Here is a 19,200-nt window from a genome sequence, read left to right as displayed (position 1 = left end):
CAAGCCTTTGGCCTTAGCCTCCCCACTACTGAGTTATAGTTGCCCGCCACTGTCTTAGTCATAGTTCTATTGCTGTGAAGGGACATGATGACCAAGGCAATTCTATAAAAGAAAGCATTTTATTGGGAAATTGCCTAAAATTTTAGAGGATTATTAGTCCATTATCATCATAGTAGGGAGCATGGCGGTATGCAGGCAGGCCTGGCCCTGGAGCTGAGAGCTTTACATCCTGATCTACAGGCAGCAGGGAGAGAAGGAAGGAGGGAGGGAGAAAGGGAGAGAGGGAGGGAGGGAGGAAGGGAGGAAGAGGGAGGGAGGGAGGGAGACAGACAAAGGGGAAGAGAGAGAGAGATACTGGGCCTGGCATGGGTTTTTGAAACCTGAAAGCCCACCCCTTCAAGGACACACCTCCTCCAATAAGATCACACCTCCTAATCCTTCTAAGCATTCAAATACATGAACCTGAAGAGGCCATTCTTATTCAAACCACCACATTTCATTCCCTGGCCTCCATAGGTTGTTACCTGTATCATAATGCAAAATGCATTCAGTCCAACTTCAAAAGACCCCATAATGTATGTCAGTCTTAACATTGTTTAAAGTCTAAGGCCTCTTCAGAGACTCAAGGCATTCTCTTAACTGTAATCCCCCTGTAAAATCAAAATGAAAAACAGATCACATACTTCCAACATACAGTGGCACAGAATATACATTACCATTCCAAAAGGGAGCATAATGAGGAAATACTGGACCAAAGCAAGACCAAAAACCAGCTGGGCAAACTCCAAACTCTGCATCTCCATGTCTGATGTCAAAGTGTTCTTTAATCTCCAACTTCTTTCAGTTTTGTTGACTGCAACACACTTCTCTCTCTTAGACTGGTTCCAAACAGCTTTCCTTAGGAGGTATCCCACAGCTCTGACATCTCCAACATCTTGGAGTCTGTTATGATTTATTATGCAACACTCTCCCCCACACACCCAGAGTACCCTGCTTGTGCAGGGAAACATGCTGGGCAGATGCAGTGGCCAGTGATACACAACCCAGACAATGCATCCACATGGAGAGTTTATTATAATAGAGAGATAAAGAGGCAGAGAGACAGAAAGAGAGGAAGGGAAAGAGAGAGGGGGGTGCACACCTCTGAGAGGAAAAGGCTGAAGAAGTGAGAGAAAGGGGCGGAGTTTTTCTTTAAAAGGAGACTTTTACATCAGACACAGGGTGGCCCCAAGGGGCAGGATCAGAATATTAACAGTTTCTCTAAGACAATCCAGGCTTCACCATCATAGCTTCACACAATGGCTGGTCTAGGCCTCCATTCAGGGACATCCCTGATGCATACCTGGCCTCAGAAGCTTCCCTTAGAAGCCATGGAGGGAGATTCCACAACCTCTCTCTTGTATCCTTGACTCTAAAGCCACAGCCATGTGGCTAAAGCTGCCAAGTTTTGCTGCTTTCTGGGGCTAGAACATGGCCACCTCATTCAATTACATTTGTGTCAGCTTTCTGTTTCCCTTGCTGCTTAAGCTTTTCTTTAATTCCTTTTTACAAGTTGGAAGCTTAGCTGGGTGGGTTCTTGCACTGAGGTCACCACTCCCTTTATTCCATCTAGCATCAAGCCTTCTTTAAACTTTGTATATCCTTGAGCACTAGACTTGTCTCCAACATTGCATTTCCATGTGCTCCTTTTCTCTTCAAACTGTGCTTTGTATTTTTCTTTGCTTCTTTTTTACTGTAGATCTGCATAAGACTTACCACTAACAATGTGACACACACAGTCAATACTAGGCCTGTTATAGCAAGGCCCTAGTCCCTGGTACCAAGTTCTGTTTTTGTCACTGTTCTATTACTGTGAAGAGACACAGTCACCAAGGCAATTCTTATAAAAGAAAGCATTCAATTTGGGACTTGCTTACAGTTTCATGGTATTAGTCCATTATTATCATACATAGTGGGGAGCATGGTGGTATGCAGGCAGGCATGGCCCTGGAGATGAGGGTTTTTATGTCCTGATCTACAGACAGCAGGAAGAGAGAGAGACAGAGACAGAGAGACAGAGACAGAGAGACAGAGAGAGACAGACAGACAGACAGACAGACACTGGGCCTGGCATGGGCTTTTGAAACTGCAAAGCACATCCCCATCAAGGCCACACCTCCTAATCCTACTAAACATTCAAGCGCCTGAGCAGCTTGTAGAGGCCAGGATTAAGGGTGTGCACCACCACTGCCCAGCAAGGCTGTTCTTATTCAAACCACCACAACCACCATGCTCAGCTAATATCTATGTTTTAAACTGCCTGAATTTCGTGAAATTTTTATAAAATCTAACAAATATAGTGTAAAAATTAAAAGACTGCAATAACTATCAATAAAACAAACAGTTAACAAACAGCTGAGGTTTACGCCAGGTCTTTGCTCCTTTTCCTGGACCCACACTGCCAGGAGAGGGGCTTGTGATGGGGACACTTAATCAGTCTGTCTGGGCCATTATGTCCAGAAGCTTGTTCAAAATTTACCATCAACGCTTCTGTGAGGTGATCTCCTTCAGATGAGACTCAAGCTTAAATCCAGAGCTTCTGAGTCAGGCAGATGACGCGGCATAGTGTGAGTGACCCTCATTTCAGTGAGCTGAAGGTTCTTATAGAGATTGCCACACCGGAAGGAGAGTGTCGGTCCGTGACAGACTGCCTCAGGACTCAAACTTAGTTGTTCCTTCTGCTTCCACAAGCCAATGAGCCAACTCCTTTAGCAAATTTCTTCTCTGCAAAGATTGTGTTCTTTTTCCCTCTTATTTTGGCATGTATATATGTGGGTGGTGCTTGAACATGTATGTACACATGTTTGTACAGGTGTATGTGCACATGTGTGTACCAGGTGTAAAGGCCCAAGGATGATATTTGGAATCTTCCTTAATTGAGGTCTGTGGTGGTTTGATGAGAATGGCTCCCATAATCTCAGATATTTGAACATTTGGTCCCCAGTTGGTGGAACTGTTTGGGAAGGATTAGGAGGTGTGGCCTTGTTGGAGGAGGTTGTGTCACTGTGGGTGGGCTTTGAGGCTTCAAGAAGATTTTTGTCATTTGATCTCTCTCTCTCTCTCTCTCTCTCTCTCTCTCTCTCTCTCTCTCTCTCCCTCCCTCTCCCCCTCCCTCCCTCCTGGTTGTGTCTCAAGATGTGACCTCTCAGCTACTGCTCCAGCACCATACCTGTCAATCTGCCTCCCTATTATGATGGTCATGTACTCTAACTCTCTGAAACTGTAAGCTCCAAATAAACTCTTCTTCTATAATTTGGCTTGGTTGTGGTGTCTCATTATAGTAATAGAAAAGTAACTAAGACAAGGTCCAACTTACTCATTGAGCTAGGACCCCTGGGTTCATGGATATAGCTAGTCTAGCTAGCCAGTTTGCACTGAGGCCTCCCTGTCTCTCCATGCTTACTTGGCATCTATTTGGGTTCTGGAGACCCAAACTCTGATTTTTATACTTGAGCAGCAAGAATTTTATCCACCAGTGTATCTCTACACCTTTACTTCTTTCTTGTTTTGTGCTCAGGATCCTATCACATCTAGTGTTGAAATGATCTGACTAGTAATCATTGCTTTAAATCTGTTTCTGTAACTGCCTGTCTTAGTTAGGGTTTTTATTGCTGTGAAAAGACACTATGACCACAGCAGCTCTTACAAAGAAAACATTTAATTGAGGCGGCTCGCTTACAGTTTCAGAGGTTCAGTCCATTACCATCATGGCAGGGAGCATGGCAGAGTGCAGGCAGATGTGGTGCTGGAGCTGAAAGTCCTGCATCTTGCAACAGGAAGTCGACTGACACACTGGGTGGTATCCTGAGCATAGGAATCCTCAAAGCCTGCCGACACAGTGACACACTTCCTCCAACAAGGCCACACCCACTCCAACAAAGCCACACCTTCTAGTAGTACCACTCCCTGTGAGATTATGGGGGCCAGTTACATTCAAACTACTATATTGTCCTTCATCTGGCACCTGTTGCTCTGTAAATGTTCTTTAATTGCTCCAATTTTAAACAACCCTGCTCATAAGTCTGTCTCTATTTCTTCTTCATCTGCCATGTAGGCTAGTGAGTCTGTTCATTTTTTGCCCCTCAAGTGACACAGTCTCCTAGAGAGCCACAGCCTCTTCTCTGTGTCCTTCTGCTCCCTCAGACCCTCTTCTTGGGACCCCTGGGGCTGCTCTCTCCAGGTCACCAGCTGCTTCCCAGCAGATGGGCCTGTGGAATCACCTATTGGAGCATTTGATTCTCCTTATCTTCACGGTGCACACTCTTCTTTACTTGGTTTGGTTTGAGCATGATGATACATGCTGTTGGTCTCCCTGGTATTTCCTTAGACTCTTCTTCCTTTGAATAACCCTTCATAAACAGTTCTCCCACTCCTTTCTTCTGCTGGGCTTTCTTCTTTTCTGGGTACTCACTTTGTTTCAGAAAACTTCCTTCGCCTCTTTGTGCTGCTCAGCCATTAGATGTATCTCTGCATTGCCTGTTTTCCCTCTGTTGCCTCATGTGCCTGGCAGGCCGCAGGGCATTTCCACATCCTTCCCTCTTGCACTGCACACCCAGTACTCACCGTCTCTGCAGAGCAGCCTGCCTGTTTCCACCGTGTCTTGGTGAACTGCCTCTGATTCCCTGAGTTCTTTGGCTTTACTTTCTTTCCATGGAATACTGCTGCCACTCTAGTTGGCAGTGTGAGCCTGAGAGGGTGGAGCCTAAAACTGAGGTGGACTAAAGTCTCATGCAATAGCCAACTTTATTCAGAGCATCAGACCATTTATATTCTGAGGGAGTTCTGAGGGTTAGGCCAAGTCATACGAGCAAAGTTCACTTGAGTTCAAGTTGTATACAGTCACAGGACAAGGTCACATGAGTTTAGCTTGTACTTGTGCTTGGGAACATCATTCTGGATAATAATGGGTAAGATGACAGGTAATCTGAAGTAAACCCGATCCTACTATTACACCCAGGAGGGGCACAAAAGCACATTCCAAGAACAACCCATGAGGAACAGAGGTTACAAGACTCTTATTTACTTGGAGTTTTCTCACAAGCTCTCAGAAATCTTCTCACACAGCTTCTTTCATGGACTGTTCTGTCAGAACACTGTTAATCCCACTGGATGAGAATAAGACCACTACCACAATTTTTAAGCCAAATTTGAAGCAGGCTTTATTAAATACTGGTCAGGAATATAGACACTGACCAGTTCTATACCCAAGATTCCCAGAGAATGGCCCCGAATTATGTTAGTCAGGTACTTGCAGAGATAAAACTCACAAGACTATGTACTTCCTCCCTTCATCCAATAGGGGCCAAGCATACATCCTGAGGTCCTTCCTGCCTGCATACCTCCCACCTATGTGTGATGAAGCACATCCTATGCAGTTGGGGCAACCAACCTTGTTTATAGAAGTGAAAAAAACGTGACTTGTTATCCTACATAAACAACAGCCCCCAGCATTACAGGAAGTTATCTGTCCTTGGGCTAGTGGGCCTTACAGGTTAGAGGGATTTTGGTTTTTAGATCTCTTAAGCACAGTAATTAAAACTTAACAATATACTGCTAGCCCTCACGATACTTGTCTTTCTCTCCCTGCTTTTGCCCCTTCATCAGGCCCAGTCCCACCGTCACTGACCCTCTTTATACGTCTGCATTATAGATTACCTTAAGGAACACAGAGACCCCAGGCATGTGTTCTCCATGCTCCCCACAGCTCACTATTTCCACCTTTTCTGTCTGTTTCCTACTGTCTGGAAGCAAAGGCCGGTTGTCTTGCTGTTCTAGGCCTTTGACAGAGAGCATGGCCCACTGTAGGTGCTTAAGAAATACTTGTAGAGAGGAAGCCTGTGTAACAACAGTGTATAACATCTCAGTCACAGGATGCTTTGTGACAGCCCCGCTGAGTGTGTTGGGTCGGGGTCTCACAGTAATGGGGGACAGACCACCAAAGTCTATTAAACTAGAAGCAAACTTTATTCCAGAAAAATTAAAAAAGCAAAACACTGGGGCACAAAAGCTTATCAGCTAGCTGAGACCACAGCCAATGTTGGAATTCTGAGGCTGTGGCAATGGAGGCAGGTACTGGCCCCCTTTTATAGTGTAGGCACGGGGTGCATGCTAGGAGTCATGTAGGAACATCAGGTATGGGATGCATGCTAGAAGTCATGTAGAAACAACTATTAAAAGTTAACTTTGGTCCAGGCAATTGTTGGCTCTAAGGGGCAAAGGGATTAAAAGTTAACCCCTGGCTGTTGACAGAGGAGCTGCTGTAAAGCAGAGAGCCATTGTTAGCAGTTAACCTTTAGAGATGATGACTGTCAGTTTTTAATCTCTTAAGCTTATAATTTTATATTTCTGTATTTCTGGACCCTTCAAGTGGTGCTTTTCAGAACGCTGTGGGCAGTGAGGGCAGAATAGCTCTCCATGGTACAGGGCTGATCTGGGTATTGCCAGATACTTCCCAGCCTGCCTGCTTCCAATTGTGTGCCAGTGATGATCCCCAATGCTCAAGATGGACATTCAGAATATGTGCCCTCCCCACCCCATGATCTCTTTAGCTAGAAGTTGTTGATTAGGAATACAGACATATCTTCCTGCCCACTGTTGTCTCTGAGTTAGCCTACCAGCCAGTGTGTGTTCATGCTAAGAAATGCCATTACAGCAAAGACCCAGGGGCACGTGAACCTGTCACTCAGAAGGCACACAGGATTTTTGAATGACCCCCTGACCTTGGATATGGCTTTAGAATTGGTCTAGAATTACATTTAGTGTGGAGCAAACAGGAAAAGCTTTGGAAATGCTGCTGGGCCTGTGAAGATCAATTATTCCTACTGTGAAGAATTGACAATACCTTGACATTCTCAAAATGGAAATGGTTCCTTAGCCTTAGTATCTGAGAGGGCACAGCACAGGAAGAACAGATGTATGGGAGCTGGTTTAAATGTTTGTTCACTGGGCTGGTGATGGAGAAAAAAACAGATGTTATTTTGACTGATAGGAGCAATTCAAAGGCTCCTAGAGGCAACGAAGAGGGTGAGTGGTGGTGTGTGTTTCTTCATATGCATGTATGTTCACCCACGCAGGTGAGTGCGGGGTGGGGGTGGGGGTGGGGGTGGGGCTGAGGTTAAAGTCAGGCGTCTTTCTCCATTCTCTTCACCTTGTTTTTTCTGTTTTGTTTTGTTTTGTTTTTTGAGACAGTCTCTCACTGAACATAGAGCTCACTGACTGTATCAAGTAGGCAGCCAGTAAGCCTTAGGAACGTACCTGTTTCTGCTCCACAAAGACCAAGTTTACAGACATGCGCAACCATGTCCAGCTTTTTTTTGTTTTGTTTTGTTTTTTTGTTTTGTTTCTGTTTTTGTTTTTCGAGACAGGGTTTCTCTGTGTAGCTTTGTGCCTTTCCTGGATCTCACTCTGTAGCCCGGGAGGGCCTCGAACTCACAGAGATCGGCCTGCCTCTGCCTCCCGAGTGCTGGGACTAAAGGCATGCCTGGCTTCCATGTCCAGCTTTTACATGAGTATTGGAGAATCCCAACTCAGACTGGCATGCTTGTGTGACAGGGACTTTACCAACTATCTCCCCAGTCTGAGAGTGATGTTTCTGATGTGAGGGAAGGAGAGCCCCAGCCTGGCATGTGATCACCAGGGTCCTGCATTTGACCTCAAAGTACAGTTGTGATGATGGATGTTTTTATGCCCATTATCTCATTCATTCACACAGAAACTTTATAGAAGCAATTTACTCACACATGTACTCAGCATCATGCTGCTGACATCTGTCCCCTAGTCCAGTATTTTCCCCATGGACTAGTTTCCTGTTCACTCTGCCACTCAATCCAAAGTTCATCACTCTCATCCTAGGCTCCGAGAAACGGGTTGTGCAAACCATTCCTATTGAAAAGGGAAGAGAAGTGTTAGTTCAGTAGATTTTCCCACCCTTGGAAGTGAAACCTCTGGAATCAGGACAATACAACCATTTACAAGTGACTCACTTCCTGAGGGCTTGGAGAAAATGTTTTCACTCTGCAGAGCCTCAGCCAAACCCCTGGGTGGAGTCCCTCCACAGCAGCCCTGAGGTCACTGAGGTGAAGGAGGTGAGAGGTCCTGTTCAGCCCCTAAGGCTTTCTTCAAGGGATCAGGAACTCAGTGCAAAAAAGAAGGCCAAGTGCTGGTAATCATTTCATACAGTCAGAAGCAAACTGGGAAGATCACCAGTGTCACCTAGGGCCGCTGGTGACAGGATGATTGAATTGATGGAACAGAAGGAACCAAGCTCTTAAAATATGCAGAATTAACAGTCTGTCCATGCCTGAAGGGAAGTGAAATTGAGCTTCATTTGTAGAGGTAGAGTTTTCCTAGTCATGTTTTCCTTTATGGTATTTTTTTCTCAACTGGAAATAGAAAATAAACAACCAACCTTAGTTAACCTCAAATAAATTTATGTGTGGCATGAAAATCAGACACTTGGTTAGATGTGTATAGCTCTGGAAGGGAGTTGCAAACTATAACACATAAATCAATGTTATTTGAACAATAAAATTACTGGTAAGGTACTGAAAGGGTAAAAACTTACCCTTTTAAACCTTTAAATTCTTAACTTTTAAATTTTAAAATACATGAGTAAAGCAAAATATAAGCCCAAACTTTAATCTCAAACAGCTATATCTATGGGCCTTTACAGACAGGGCACAGTGGGCAAGAGTTCTTGATGAGCCAGCATGATGACCTGAGGTCAGATCACAGCACCCACATAAAAACCCAAGTATGGCTGCTTATGCCTATAACCCCAGAGCACTGTGTGGGTGGAGACTGAATTAGTGGGGCTTGCTGGCCACCAGCCTAGCTCCAGGTTGGGCAAGAGACCCTGCCCCAAAGAAATCAGACAGAGAGTGATAGAGCAGGACACTAAGCATCCTCCCTGCACAGACACATGCACACACCTACATGTACACACTTATACACATACAAACCTTACAAACAGAAACTCATAAAGCAGGAGTTCACTTCTTATAGGCTACTGAGTGTTGTTGACTCTAGCTAGTTCCCAAACAGTGTGTGCTTCTTAAGAGATAATGGTATAAACTGAGGACATGATCACTCCAAGGTATGGTTGAGGGGAAGGTTTTTATTGTAAACATGAAGGAGAGTGTAGCCAGAGCCATCTGAAAGTGTCCAGGGCAAGGAGAGGAAGTAGCAGACAGAACATGGCCAGCAGAAATGGACTTGTTCATGAGACGAGAGAGAGAAAGAGAGAGAGACAGAGAGACAGAGAGAGAGACAGAGAATAAGGGTGCAGGAAACCAAGGAGGAGGGGCTAAGAGAGCATGTGGCCAAAACGGTAGGGTTATGAGGGAGTGCGACGCTAGGGAAGGGAAGCCCATGAGTTGGAGAGGTTTAGGGTAGGGAATGGGTAAGAAGAACCAAGAAGAGCCAGGGTGTGTTAATCCCACCAGTGGAGAATAAGACCACTACCACAATTTAAAGCCAAATTTGAAGCAAGTTTTAATTAAATATTGGTCAGGTTGATGGACTTTCTGGCCAGATCTATCTCTGGGTTTCTAGAATATAGCCCCAAGTCACAGTTTGCTGGAGCTTAAAAAGGCAAAACTCATGATTCACCACATTTCCCATGGGGTCCAATCAGTGGTAAGCGCACGTCCTGATGTATTTCCTGCTGACATGTGATCGAGCCTGTGAGGCGCAAGATGGGTCAAATGAACTTGCCTTGTTACCTCCCATAAAAAACAGCCTCCAACATTTCAGGAAGTATCTGTCCTTAGGCAAGGGGCTTGCAGATCAGAGGTGTTTTTGTTTCATGGATCTCATAGGCACCATAATTAAAACTTAGAATGTAACTTTGGTTCTCACAGATGCCAGCAAGGACTCCTGTTATTTTTATCTAATATTTTTACTCTATCTAGCAAGAAGACTCAGGAGTCAGATATTGGGGTGAGAACCTGCTAGCTCAGAGAAGCCGAGAAGCAACCAACTGACCTTCCTTTTTGGCTGGAGACACAGCAAGAGAGCATCTCTTCTTCTCTAAGTCCCTCCCTACTCCTTCCTGTGGGTCTCCCTATCCATATTTCTGGGTCCTCCACACTCTCTATGACTAATTCTTGTCAACTAGTCGCTGGCTCCACACCTGATCCAAGGTTGATTTTATTAACAGTCTCAGAGTGTCACAGTATGATTAAATAGCCCATACCAGACTCAGTAACAGATAGAGCCTGGTAGCCAGCATGTGCTTGGTATCCTAACAGCACCACAGATATCCATTTGTGTGGAGTTTATTTTGGACCTAACAGTCTTGATGATTTTAAGATGGGGGGCGGGCAATGTTTTGTAGTAAATAAGTGTTTCTGAAGCCATCCTTTTACATGTTGCATTGATTTCACTTCCCCCTCTGAGAACTAGTTCCTATTTGGTCATAATTTAAGTGACTTGCTGTTGCAGGAATCTTAAAGGGGCTTATTAATAAAAACAAACCTGGAGCCAGGTATTGGGATGAATGCTGGAAGATCAGAGAAACAGAACAGGCCACAGCTTCCTCACCTCGCCAATTCCTCAGCTGATCCTGTTTCCTCAGACTGGAAGCCTCTGAGTCCTCATCCAGAATGAATCTCAGCTGAACTGCTTCTCGAAAGCCTGAAAGCTTAACCAGCCAAAAGCTTCTAGTTTCTGGTCTTCACACCTTATATACCTTTCTGCTTTTTGCTATCACTCCTGGGATTAAAGGCTCACTTTCTGGGATTAAAGGCATGAGTCACCATGCTTGGCTGTATCCTTGAACACACAAAGATCCAGGTAGATCTCTGCCTCTGGAATGCTAGGATTAAAGGCGTGTTCTACCACTGTCTATCCTCTATGTTTAATATTGTGGCTGTTCTGTTCTGTGACCCCAGATAAGTTTATTGGCGTGCACAATATTCCGGGGAACACAATACCACCACAACTTGCTCAGAGGAAATAATAAAAATATTCTAAATAGAAGCTCTAATTCATAGCAATTCATTTATTTGCCGAGGGTTGAGTGACTCGTATATTATTTGGGAAAACAAATGGATCAACAGGAATAATTTGCCTTTTTAACACCTAAGAGAACAAGTGTTTCTGGTGTGTGTGTGTGTGTGTGTGTGTGTGTGTGTGTGTGAGAGAGAGAGAGAGAGAGAGAGAGAGAGAGATGTGCTGCTTTAGCTTATTTTTCCCAGCCTCCCTTTCCTCAATGGTAAAGCGTTACACAAGGAATTTTTAAATGAGGTGATATATGAGAAAATGCTTCAAAATTTTGCATTAGCAAAATTGCGAATTGCATTTGCATTAGCACATACTGGGGTGAGCATTGTCTTGGTTTTTCTGCATTAAAAGTCAACTCTATGGGTAAGTGACAGGTGGAGGAAGCTTTCTAGCCCGCTAAGAATGTCCATTCCAGATTGTTCAGAAAGGGCTGACTGTGTGGTGGTTCTACCATATTGAATGAAAGACTGAATTGACCCCTCCCTCCCTTAATGTGTGGATAATTTAGTTTGCTAATACATATGCCACCCTGCTTTTTATTTCTTTTGAATTTTAGGAAGGCTGGCTTTTACTTCATTGCATACTAATTTTTGTGTCTGAGCTGTTTTAAGTTCTCAGGATTTTAAGAATTGTATCAAGCCCAGTGGAAGGAAAGTGAGGGAGAATGGAGAAAGAGAGTCAAGATCAAATACAGTTGGTTTTACTCTTTACTTTTTACTCTTTGACTCTGTGGGGACCCTCCACCCAGCTCCCAAATAAATACACAGAGACTTATTCTTACTTATGAATGCCTGGCCTTAGCGTGGCTTGTTTCTACCCAGCTTTTCTTAAATTATCCCATCTATCTTTTGCCTCTGGGATTTTATCTTTCTATATACCTTTCTTTACTTCTTACTCCATCTCTTTCTGTGTGGCTGGCTGGCCCCTGAAGTCCTTTCCTTCTCCTTTTGCTCCTTCTATTTATTCTCTCTGCCTGGCCACCCACCTATTTCTCTCTCCTGCCTTGCTATTGGCTGTTCAGCTCTTTATTAGACCAATCAGGTATTTTAGGCAGGCAAAGTAACACAGCTTCACAGAGTTAAATAAATGCAACATAAAAGAATGCAACACATCTTTGCATCATTAAACAAATGCTCCACATCATAAAAGAATGTAACACATCATTAACTAATATTCCATAACAATCAAGTGTTTCTTTTTATGAGGAAACATGTGAGTTCCATCCTTTCTTGGTTGAAGCAGTATTATTAGGTTCTGATCCAAAGATATTTGAAAAGATCCCTCCCTGAGGGGGGACCCCACACCAGCTGAAAGCACTGAACAGGGAGCTAGTAGCTGTGTGACCTCAACAGAAAGTTCCCACCCAGGGCAGGGAAGATTCTTTGGCAAAGGAGTGTAATCAGCTTCTGAGGGACTGAAATGTGTTTATTCTTATAAATTAACATTTTATTTACTCTTGCTGTGTTGGGGTTTATTTACTTACACCTCTGAGTTAAAAGGTTTTGCTATATTTATTTAGATACCTACAGCTGCAAAAGCACTTGGCCTTTAGATATAACACAGACATCCCATTACAAGGAAAAGTTCAGGGTGCATTTGGACTGTGGCATGCTTGGGATGCCTGTTTAGAAGTCTAAGTTTAACACTTTGATTTTCCAGGCTGTACCCACGCCATGCAAGTGCGCTGAACAACCTTGGGACACTGACAAAGGACATGGCAGAAGCAAAGATGTACTACCAGAGGGCACTGCAGCTCCATCCGCAGCACAACCGCGCACTCTTCAATCTGGGGAATCTCCTGAAGTAAGGAGAGTGGCTTCTGCTGGCTGGGTGGCCTGGAGAGTTCCAGAGACACTTGTTTCATTGTGCTACCAATGCCTCTTCCTAGCGATGAATATTTCTTGTTAGTTAAAAGCTGTATTTCTCAGAATGTCTTTCTGGGATCAGCCCATGGATTGTCTGTCACAGGGAAAGGAGAAGGGTTACATAGTCAAAGAAACTTACATGTGCTGTGTTACAAAGAAGGGGATGCTACAAAGAGCTTTCCTATGCTTCTAGTCCCTTGTGAACCTTTATGAAGGACTCTAGGGGGTACAACCATTCCAAGACGAACATTCCACAATAGACCTCCAGGAAAGCAGAGTTCTCTGAGGGTAAATGAAGGTCCTGACCAGGATTCATGCTCAGTGTGGATTAAAGTTTAAAAAAAAAGCCAGGCTTGTTTGGAGTTAGACTAATTCTCAGGAGGGGCTGGAAAGATGGCTCAATGGTTAAAAGCAGGAACTGCTCTTGCAGAGGACCAGAGTTCAGTTCCCAGCCCCCACTTGAGTAGTTCATAACTGCCTGTAACTGCAGCTCCCGAGAATCTGACGCCATCTTCTGGATTCCACAGGCACCCACACATGTGTGAACATACACAGACACATACACATAAATAAAAATAAATCTTAAAAAATAAAATAAAACATATTAAAACACATGAGAAGGGTGAAGTCTAGTTACTAAGACAGCTAACTACCTGCAGGCAGCACTTTTATTTCACTTTAGAACACTGTGTCTTTGTGTGAAGTTGTAAGGACTTGAGTTTGAACATTACTTGAGTGTCTATGTGTGCTTTGTTTGTGGCTCAGTGAGTGGGTAGAAAATCCCACAGATATCTCCTTAGGTAATTGGCTTCTATAGCACTAGTTTCAGAAATCTTTCCAATGAGGGTTTTTTTTTTTTTCTCCTAAGAAGCTAACCTGAATGGCTGCCTACAGAGTAAGACTCCTTGTCAAGAATGCTCTCCAGAGTTCTGTGCTCAAACTGGACAACATAGCTCTGTGGCAGTGGTTCTGTCCTGTTTCCTCCTGCTGGGGACCAAGCTGAAGATGTTAATCTTCCACCCAGTCTGTCTCCACTGACCTCTTCAATAATTACATCTGAGTTAAAACTATAGGAAAGCATGCTTTAGAATGTAGTGATGGCTGCTTTGCAGTGAGGAAAGCTACAGACTTACATAAGGCATAAGGCTTTCCCCCTCTCAGTAAAATAAGTTGTCACCCAGATCAGTAGTATGGCTTTACATCCATGTAAGACGAGAATGGTTTCTGGCGCCTTTTGTTTTTAATGGTGCTCTTCCAATGAGACCTCAGTGTGAGTGGAGAAGAGGAAATGGGGATTCTAAGAAGTGCCATGCATAGGGAGAAGCAGCCATGTCTTAATGTGAGTCTCAGAATCTAGTGAATGAAAGCATGTTAATAGCTAACATTTGTGTAGTACTTTCTAACTAACGTAAGTTATATATATACAATCTACTTGTAATATATGTGTGTGGGTGTGTGTGTATAGCTGTACTATGTAATTCTTAAAACAACCTGAGCTGAGAGGGTTACCATCTTCATCTCATTTTACAGGTAAGGAACCCAAGGCTCCTCCAAGAGCTATGTGACCCTGACCTAGGCTTGTGACTGACCCAGGACTGAACTCTGCACTTTGACTCCTTGTCTTGTTTATGCTACATTCCTGTTTTTCCTAAATAGTTCCCCAGCTTCAGATTACATAATATAAAGCTGTGTAAGAGCTTGCCTTGGCCCTGTGTAGACTTCCTAATAGTCTTTCTGAAGGAAACAGTTCAGTTTATTTTCATTATGTGGAGGTTGCTTACTGAGTGACAGAGGAAGGTGGTGCAGAAAGCTGCAGGGTTACTCTGCATTTAGACGGATCTGAGCTAACCTCTGCTCCCCTAATGGGCTGCTGGGCCAGGAGTAATGAGTAGAAATCAAGAAAAGGGTGAGAATGTTGCAAATGTGGGGTGAAGTGCCAGGATTTGTTGTTTCTTCAGCATCCGTGCCCTGATCCTCTCTGGAGTCAGCTTTTGAGTTATTGCAGTTTTCTTTATAAAACCATGCTTCTTTCTGTAGTGTAGAATGCAATGCTCACTCTTTGCATATGAGCAGCGCAGGTCTGACTGTTCGTAAGAGGCAGCCACTCACCATTCCTATTTAATAAATGAGGACACTATAGTTTGGACCAGAGAAACCTCAGTCCTTTTAATTCAGCAGCCCTGACCACTGCCTCCTAGTGGCTTATGTGGAAAGTGCCAGCCCGCTGTAAAATGGCCACCAACTGCCTGGTAGGAACTGTCTGAGAACTGTGTATGCAATGTCAGGAAGTCATATTTTAAAACATATAAAAATTAACTTTAATCATATCCTTAGTTAAACCCTAATATGTCTAAATTATTATTTTAGTGCATGATTAATATTTAACAATGGTTTAAAATTTTAGCATGAAACATTGAAGATATGAATGAAAGGACATGCTTTCTTACACTAAATCTGTGAAATCTAATATATATTTGACACTCACAGCCCATCTCAGAGCAGCTCTACTTCAAATGTGCAATAACTACACCTGGAATGGTCTCTCTTTTGGCCAACACTAACCTTTACTAATAACCTTGACTTTGAAGGAAACAGGTCCTTTGTACATGCCTGAAATCTAAAAATGAGAAGTTTCTCTGTCAGAGAATGACAGCCCGTTCACTGCACGCTGCTCAGATTCTTGGAATTATATGACCCCTGCTTCAGCAGTAGACTCTAAGGGTTCCTCACCCTGTGTGGTCTCATTTGAGCCGTTTCTTGAGACTTTGAAAATTCTCAGTTGTGAGTCTGTTCAGCATATTATGGTGGAATACTGAGGAGCAGCCCCCAATTCATGTTGATTAATAATGGCTTTTCTTGGGACTTAAAATATCAAAATGGAAAAATGAAAAAAGGAAAAGAAGCAAGAAAAGCTTGTGATTTTTATGGGCAAAGATTACAGAAGTCCCTAGTGTATCAAGAGGGCACAACAGACTATTTAAGATCAGGGTATGGGGAAACAGTTATGTGAATGCATGATTAAAATAGATAGTGGTGTTTGTTACTAAAATGAAAAACAGAATGTAAGTGCTCATGTTATACCTCTCCCATTGCCGTTAGAGGATGTCCAGAGTGTTTCTCTGAATCTGTGATGAAAACAATGACAGAATGTTCTAGAACGTCCATCAACAGAGCTGTGTGATAAACTGAATGGCAGTGTGTGTTTTATCTTCTTTAATCAGCTCCTTCAGAATGAAGACCTTCTAAAGACTGTGAAGGCATAGAAATATAACTATTATTTTATAAAAAAAAAAAAAAAACTTCAGTGTTTGGGGCATGCTTCCTCACACCCTCTTCACTGGCCACACAATGTTTTATGAAAGGACATCTGTATGTGCACAAGATGGTAGATCTCTACTTCTCAGCGTTGTTTTCTTTTGAGATGGAGTATCACTCTGTACATTAGGTTGGCCTTGAACTCATGGCAGTCCTCCTGCCTCAGCCTCCTAGGTGCTGGGATTTTAGTCAAAAACCTTCACTTTTTAACTTTAGCACAAAATGCCAGTTTAGTGGGTAAAGGTGCACTCTCCCTGGCTGCTGCTACCTTGTGAGTGGGCAAGTTACGGTTCTCCTTCTTGGCCTGAAATCCTCCATTCACCGCCATAGTTACCTATCTGTAGTTAGGTGACTTCTGTCTTTATCTCTAGCCCTAATTCCTTATGCCTTTCCCTATCTCATGTTAGCCTAACTCATGCCTACCTTTCTGCAGATCTTCTCCAGCTTCCAAAGCCCAGCTCAGCGTCTCATGCTGCCACCTGCATCTTCATCTCTGCACTTCACAGTATTCTCTACACTCTTCCATCATCACCGTCTTGAGTACCAGGCAGTAGTTTTCACTGTTCCACAATCTGTGCTGCCATCAGTAGTGAACTTTAGTACCTGTCATCCCCTAGGTTCTGTTCATCCTTCTCTCTGAGGCTGTTCATCTCCACTGTGCTTGGGTACTTTCCAACATGGCTGTGCCACTAACTTTCTAAGAGTGCAGGTGTTTCCATTCTATAGTTCCTGGATTCTGACCTTTGACCTTTGGCCTCTTACCTCTGCTCATGCACCTTTCCTTTCTCTCACTCTCTTCACTCCTACTGACCTTTATGAACTGTCATCTTGTAGCCCTTCTCTGTCTCTCTTCTGTAGTTGTTTTCTTTCTAGACTTTTCTGTTATCAAACCTCTGTGATGAGCACAGTTCTCCCCTTATACCACCTTACTGCTGGCCTGTTGACAACTTTGTTAGATGCCCTCTATTAAATAGGTCGCATGACATTATTTTGCTCCTTTATCCAATACCTAGTCTTCTTCACCTTCTCTATGGACTTGGGAGCACTTGTGCCCTTTGCATTGGCACAGTGTCCAAATGTTTCAGCATTCAGGATTTCCTGCTCACCACTCATTTCCACTCTGCTGTCCTTGGTGAACCCAGACCCAGCAAATACTGACCAGTTGTCAGTGTGAAAGACACCTGCCAGACCACATCGACGGAGGCCCTTCGTAAGGCTTAGTTAACTCTATTCTGGTTCACTGGATATGCCCCATTTCCACTCTCCTCCACTCACAGCCAGTGTCTGTCCAGCAGATTCATCTGGGAAATGAGAACGTGTGCTACGACCCATAACTGAGAACACAGCAGACCATTACCATACTTCTGTGAACATTGACCCCACAACTATGCTCGCACCATGATTCCTGGCTCTTAAATCCTTAGTGAAGTTCTCAGGCTGTGATAAACACAGTCCAGGCCAGAGCAGAGTGCCACAGGAAGCAGTCTTAAAGGAGCCCAGGGCTTTGTTTACATTCTCTGGAAGGATTGTCATCCGCTGTCCCTGCACAGATATTTCTAGGAAAAGATAATGTGCCAGACCTGATTGCCTTGTCAAGTATAAGAGCTTTTAAGACTCTCCAGCCTGCACTCTCCTCTGTGTGCCTTTGCAGTAGAGCTGCTCTGAGCCCCACAGGGCAGGCCCTGAGGGAGGTGGCTTAAGGAAGGAATGGTCCAATTAAAGTCTAAAGGTAACATGCCAGTCACTGGGGACTTCTTTTGCAGGCACGGTCATCCTTTAAGGCACCAACACTTCCTTTATCTTGAGTCAGTCCAGCAGGCTTTCACTTTGGCACAAAACCTCAATTTGGTATTCGGGTTGTTGGAGGAATCAAAAAGCTTTCAAGTTTAAAAATGCTCTTTGTACACTAGAAAGAGAAGCAAGAAGGGCAGAAAGAGGAACGTGTGTGTGTGTGCTGTGTGTTCTCACACCTACTTATGGCCTGCAGGCTCAATCCCAGGCAGCACTTGGGGAGGTGAAACTTGGTTTTTAAGGATGCCTTCCCTTCTAAGGGACTCATTGTCAGTTCTGCCAGCTCCTTCCTCTTCTGCCTTCCACAGAATCCAGTCTCCCCAGCCTGTCTGCTGGGTAGCACATGGGCTTTCTGCCCTCACCCTTCCTGTTACCTTCCTCCAATTGACAGGAATGATGGTTGATTCACTCCTTTCTTAGGACTCTGTCTACTAGGAGCAGTGGGGGTACCACCCCCATAACTCTCCTGTCCAGACAAAGAATTGACTAGGACAGGATCACATGCCAATAAAGTACAGAGAGGCCGTTGACATCCAGTGCTTCCTGTGACATCAGGCCATGTCCTTTCTTAAAAGAGGTAGCTGCTACCATGTACTGATCTCTGGTTGTTGTGTAACTGCAGGGAAACAGTTTTAGCTTGCTGTGGCTTCAACTGTTTGTGTGTAAAGTAGAAATAATTCGAGAAACAGCACTTTTCTTAAGTACTAAATGTAATACATATAAGCACTTAATATAGGACCCAGCACCCAATAAAGATGAACTAGATATTAGCTGTGACTGTAACCTAGGAATGTAGTATCTCATGTCCAATCTGAAGCTTGGCTTTTTGGCACTAATAAAGGATGAGAGGTAGGCAGTCATACTCTACTCATGACACTAGTTAAACAGCTTAGATGACAGTCAGCTGCTGAGGCCCAGATCTCTTCACTTAAGTAGAAGATGGGTCAGCAGGTCCTAGAGAGCTCTCTGTAAGCATCTGCAGCTTACCTATGACAAGGGCATCTAGTCTCTTAACTGAAGTATAGCTAGAGAGCTTGAAACTCACTTTCTCTTGCTGCTACGGCATTCCACCTTTGCTGAGATGCCACACAGTCAGGGGTTCTGGATCACATCTGACCCATGTTGCTCAGCAACTGAAGCAGAAATGGACAGAAACAGCACTCAGCCCAGTGACTAGCAGGAACAC

At 43.9% G+C, this 19,200-nt stretch overlaps 1 protein-coding gene across 1 annotated transcript in view; it reads left to right on the top strand.

The window, feature by feature from the left end:
- Tmtc1 (transmembrane O-mannosyltransferase targeting cadherins 1) overlaps positions 1 to 19,200 on the top strand; it is a 223,706-nt gene that overhangs the window by 160,642 nt on the left and 43,864 nt on the right. Inside the window, exon 12 of the mRNA XM_059256410.1 lies at positions 12,703 to 12,846. Coding sequence (XP_059112393.1) covers positions 12,703 to 12,846 — 144 coding nt within the window. The remainder of the gene's footprint in view (positions 1 to 12,702; positions 12,847 to 19,200) is intronic.

Source organism: Peromyscus eremicus, chromosome 3 (genome assembly GCF_949786415.1).
Source record: "Peromyscus eremicus chromosome 3, PerEre_H2_v1, whole genome shotgun sequence".
NCBI lineage: Eukaryota > Metazoa > Chordata > Mammalia > Rodentia > Cricetidae > Peromyscus > Peromyscus eremicus.
Note: the sequence above shows the minus strand (reverse complement) of the source record. Positions and strands in the feature narration are given on the sequence as shown.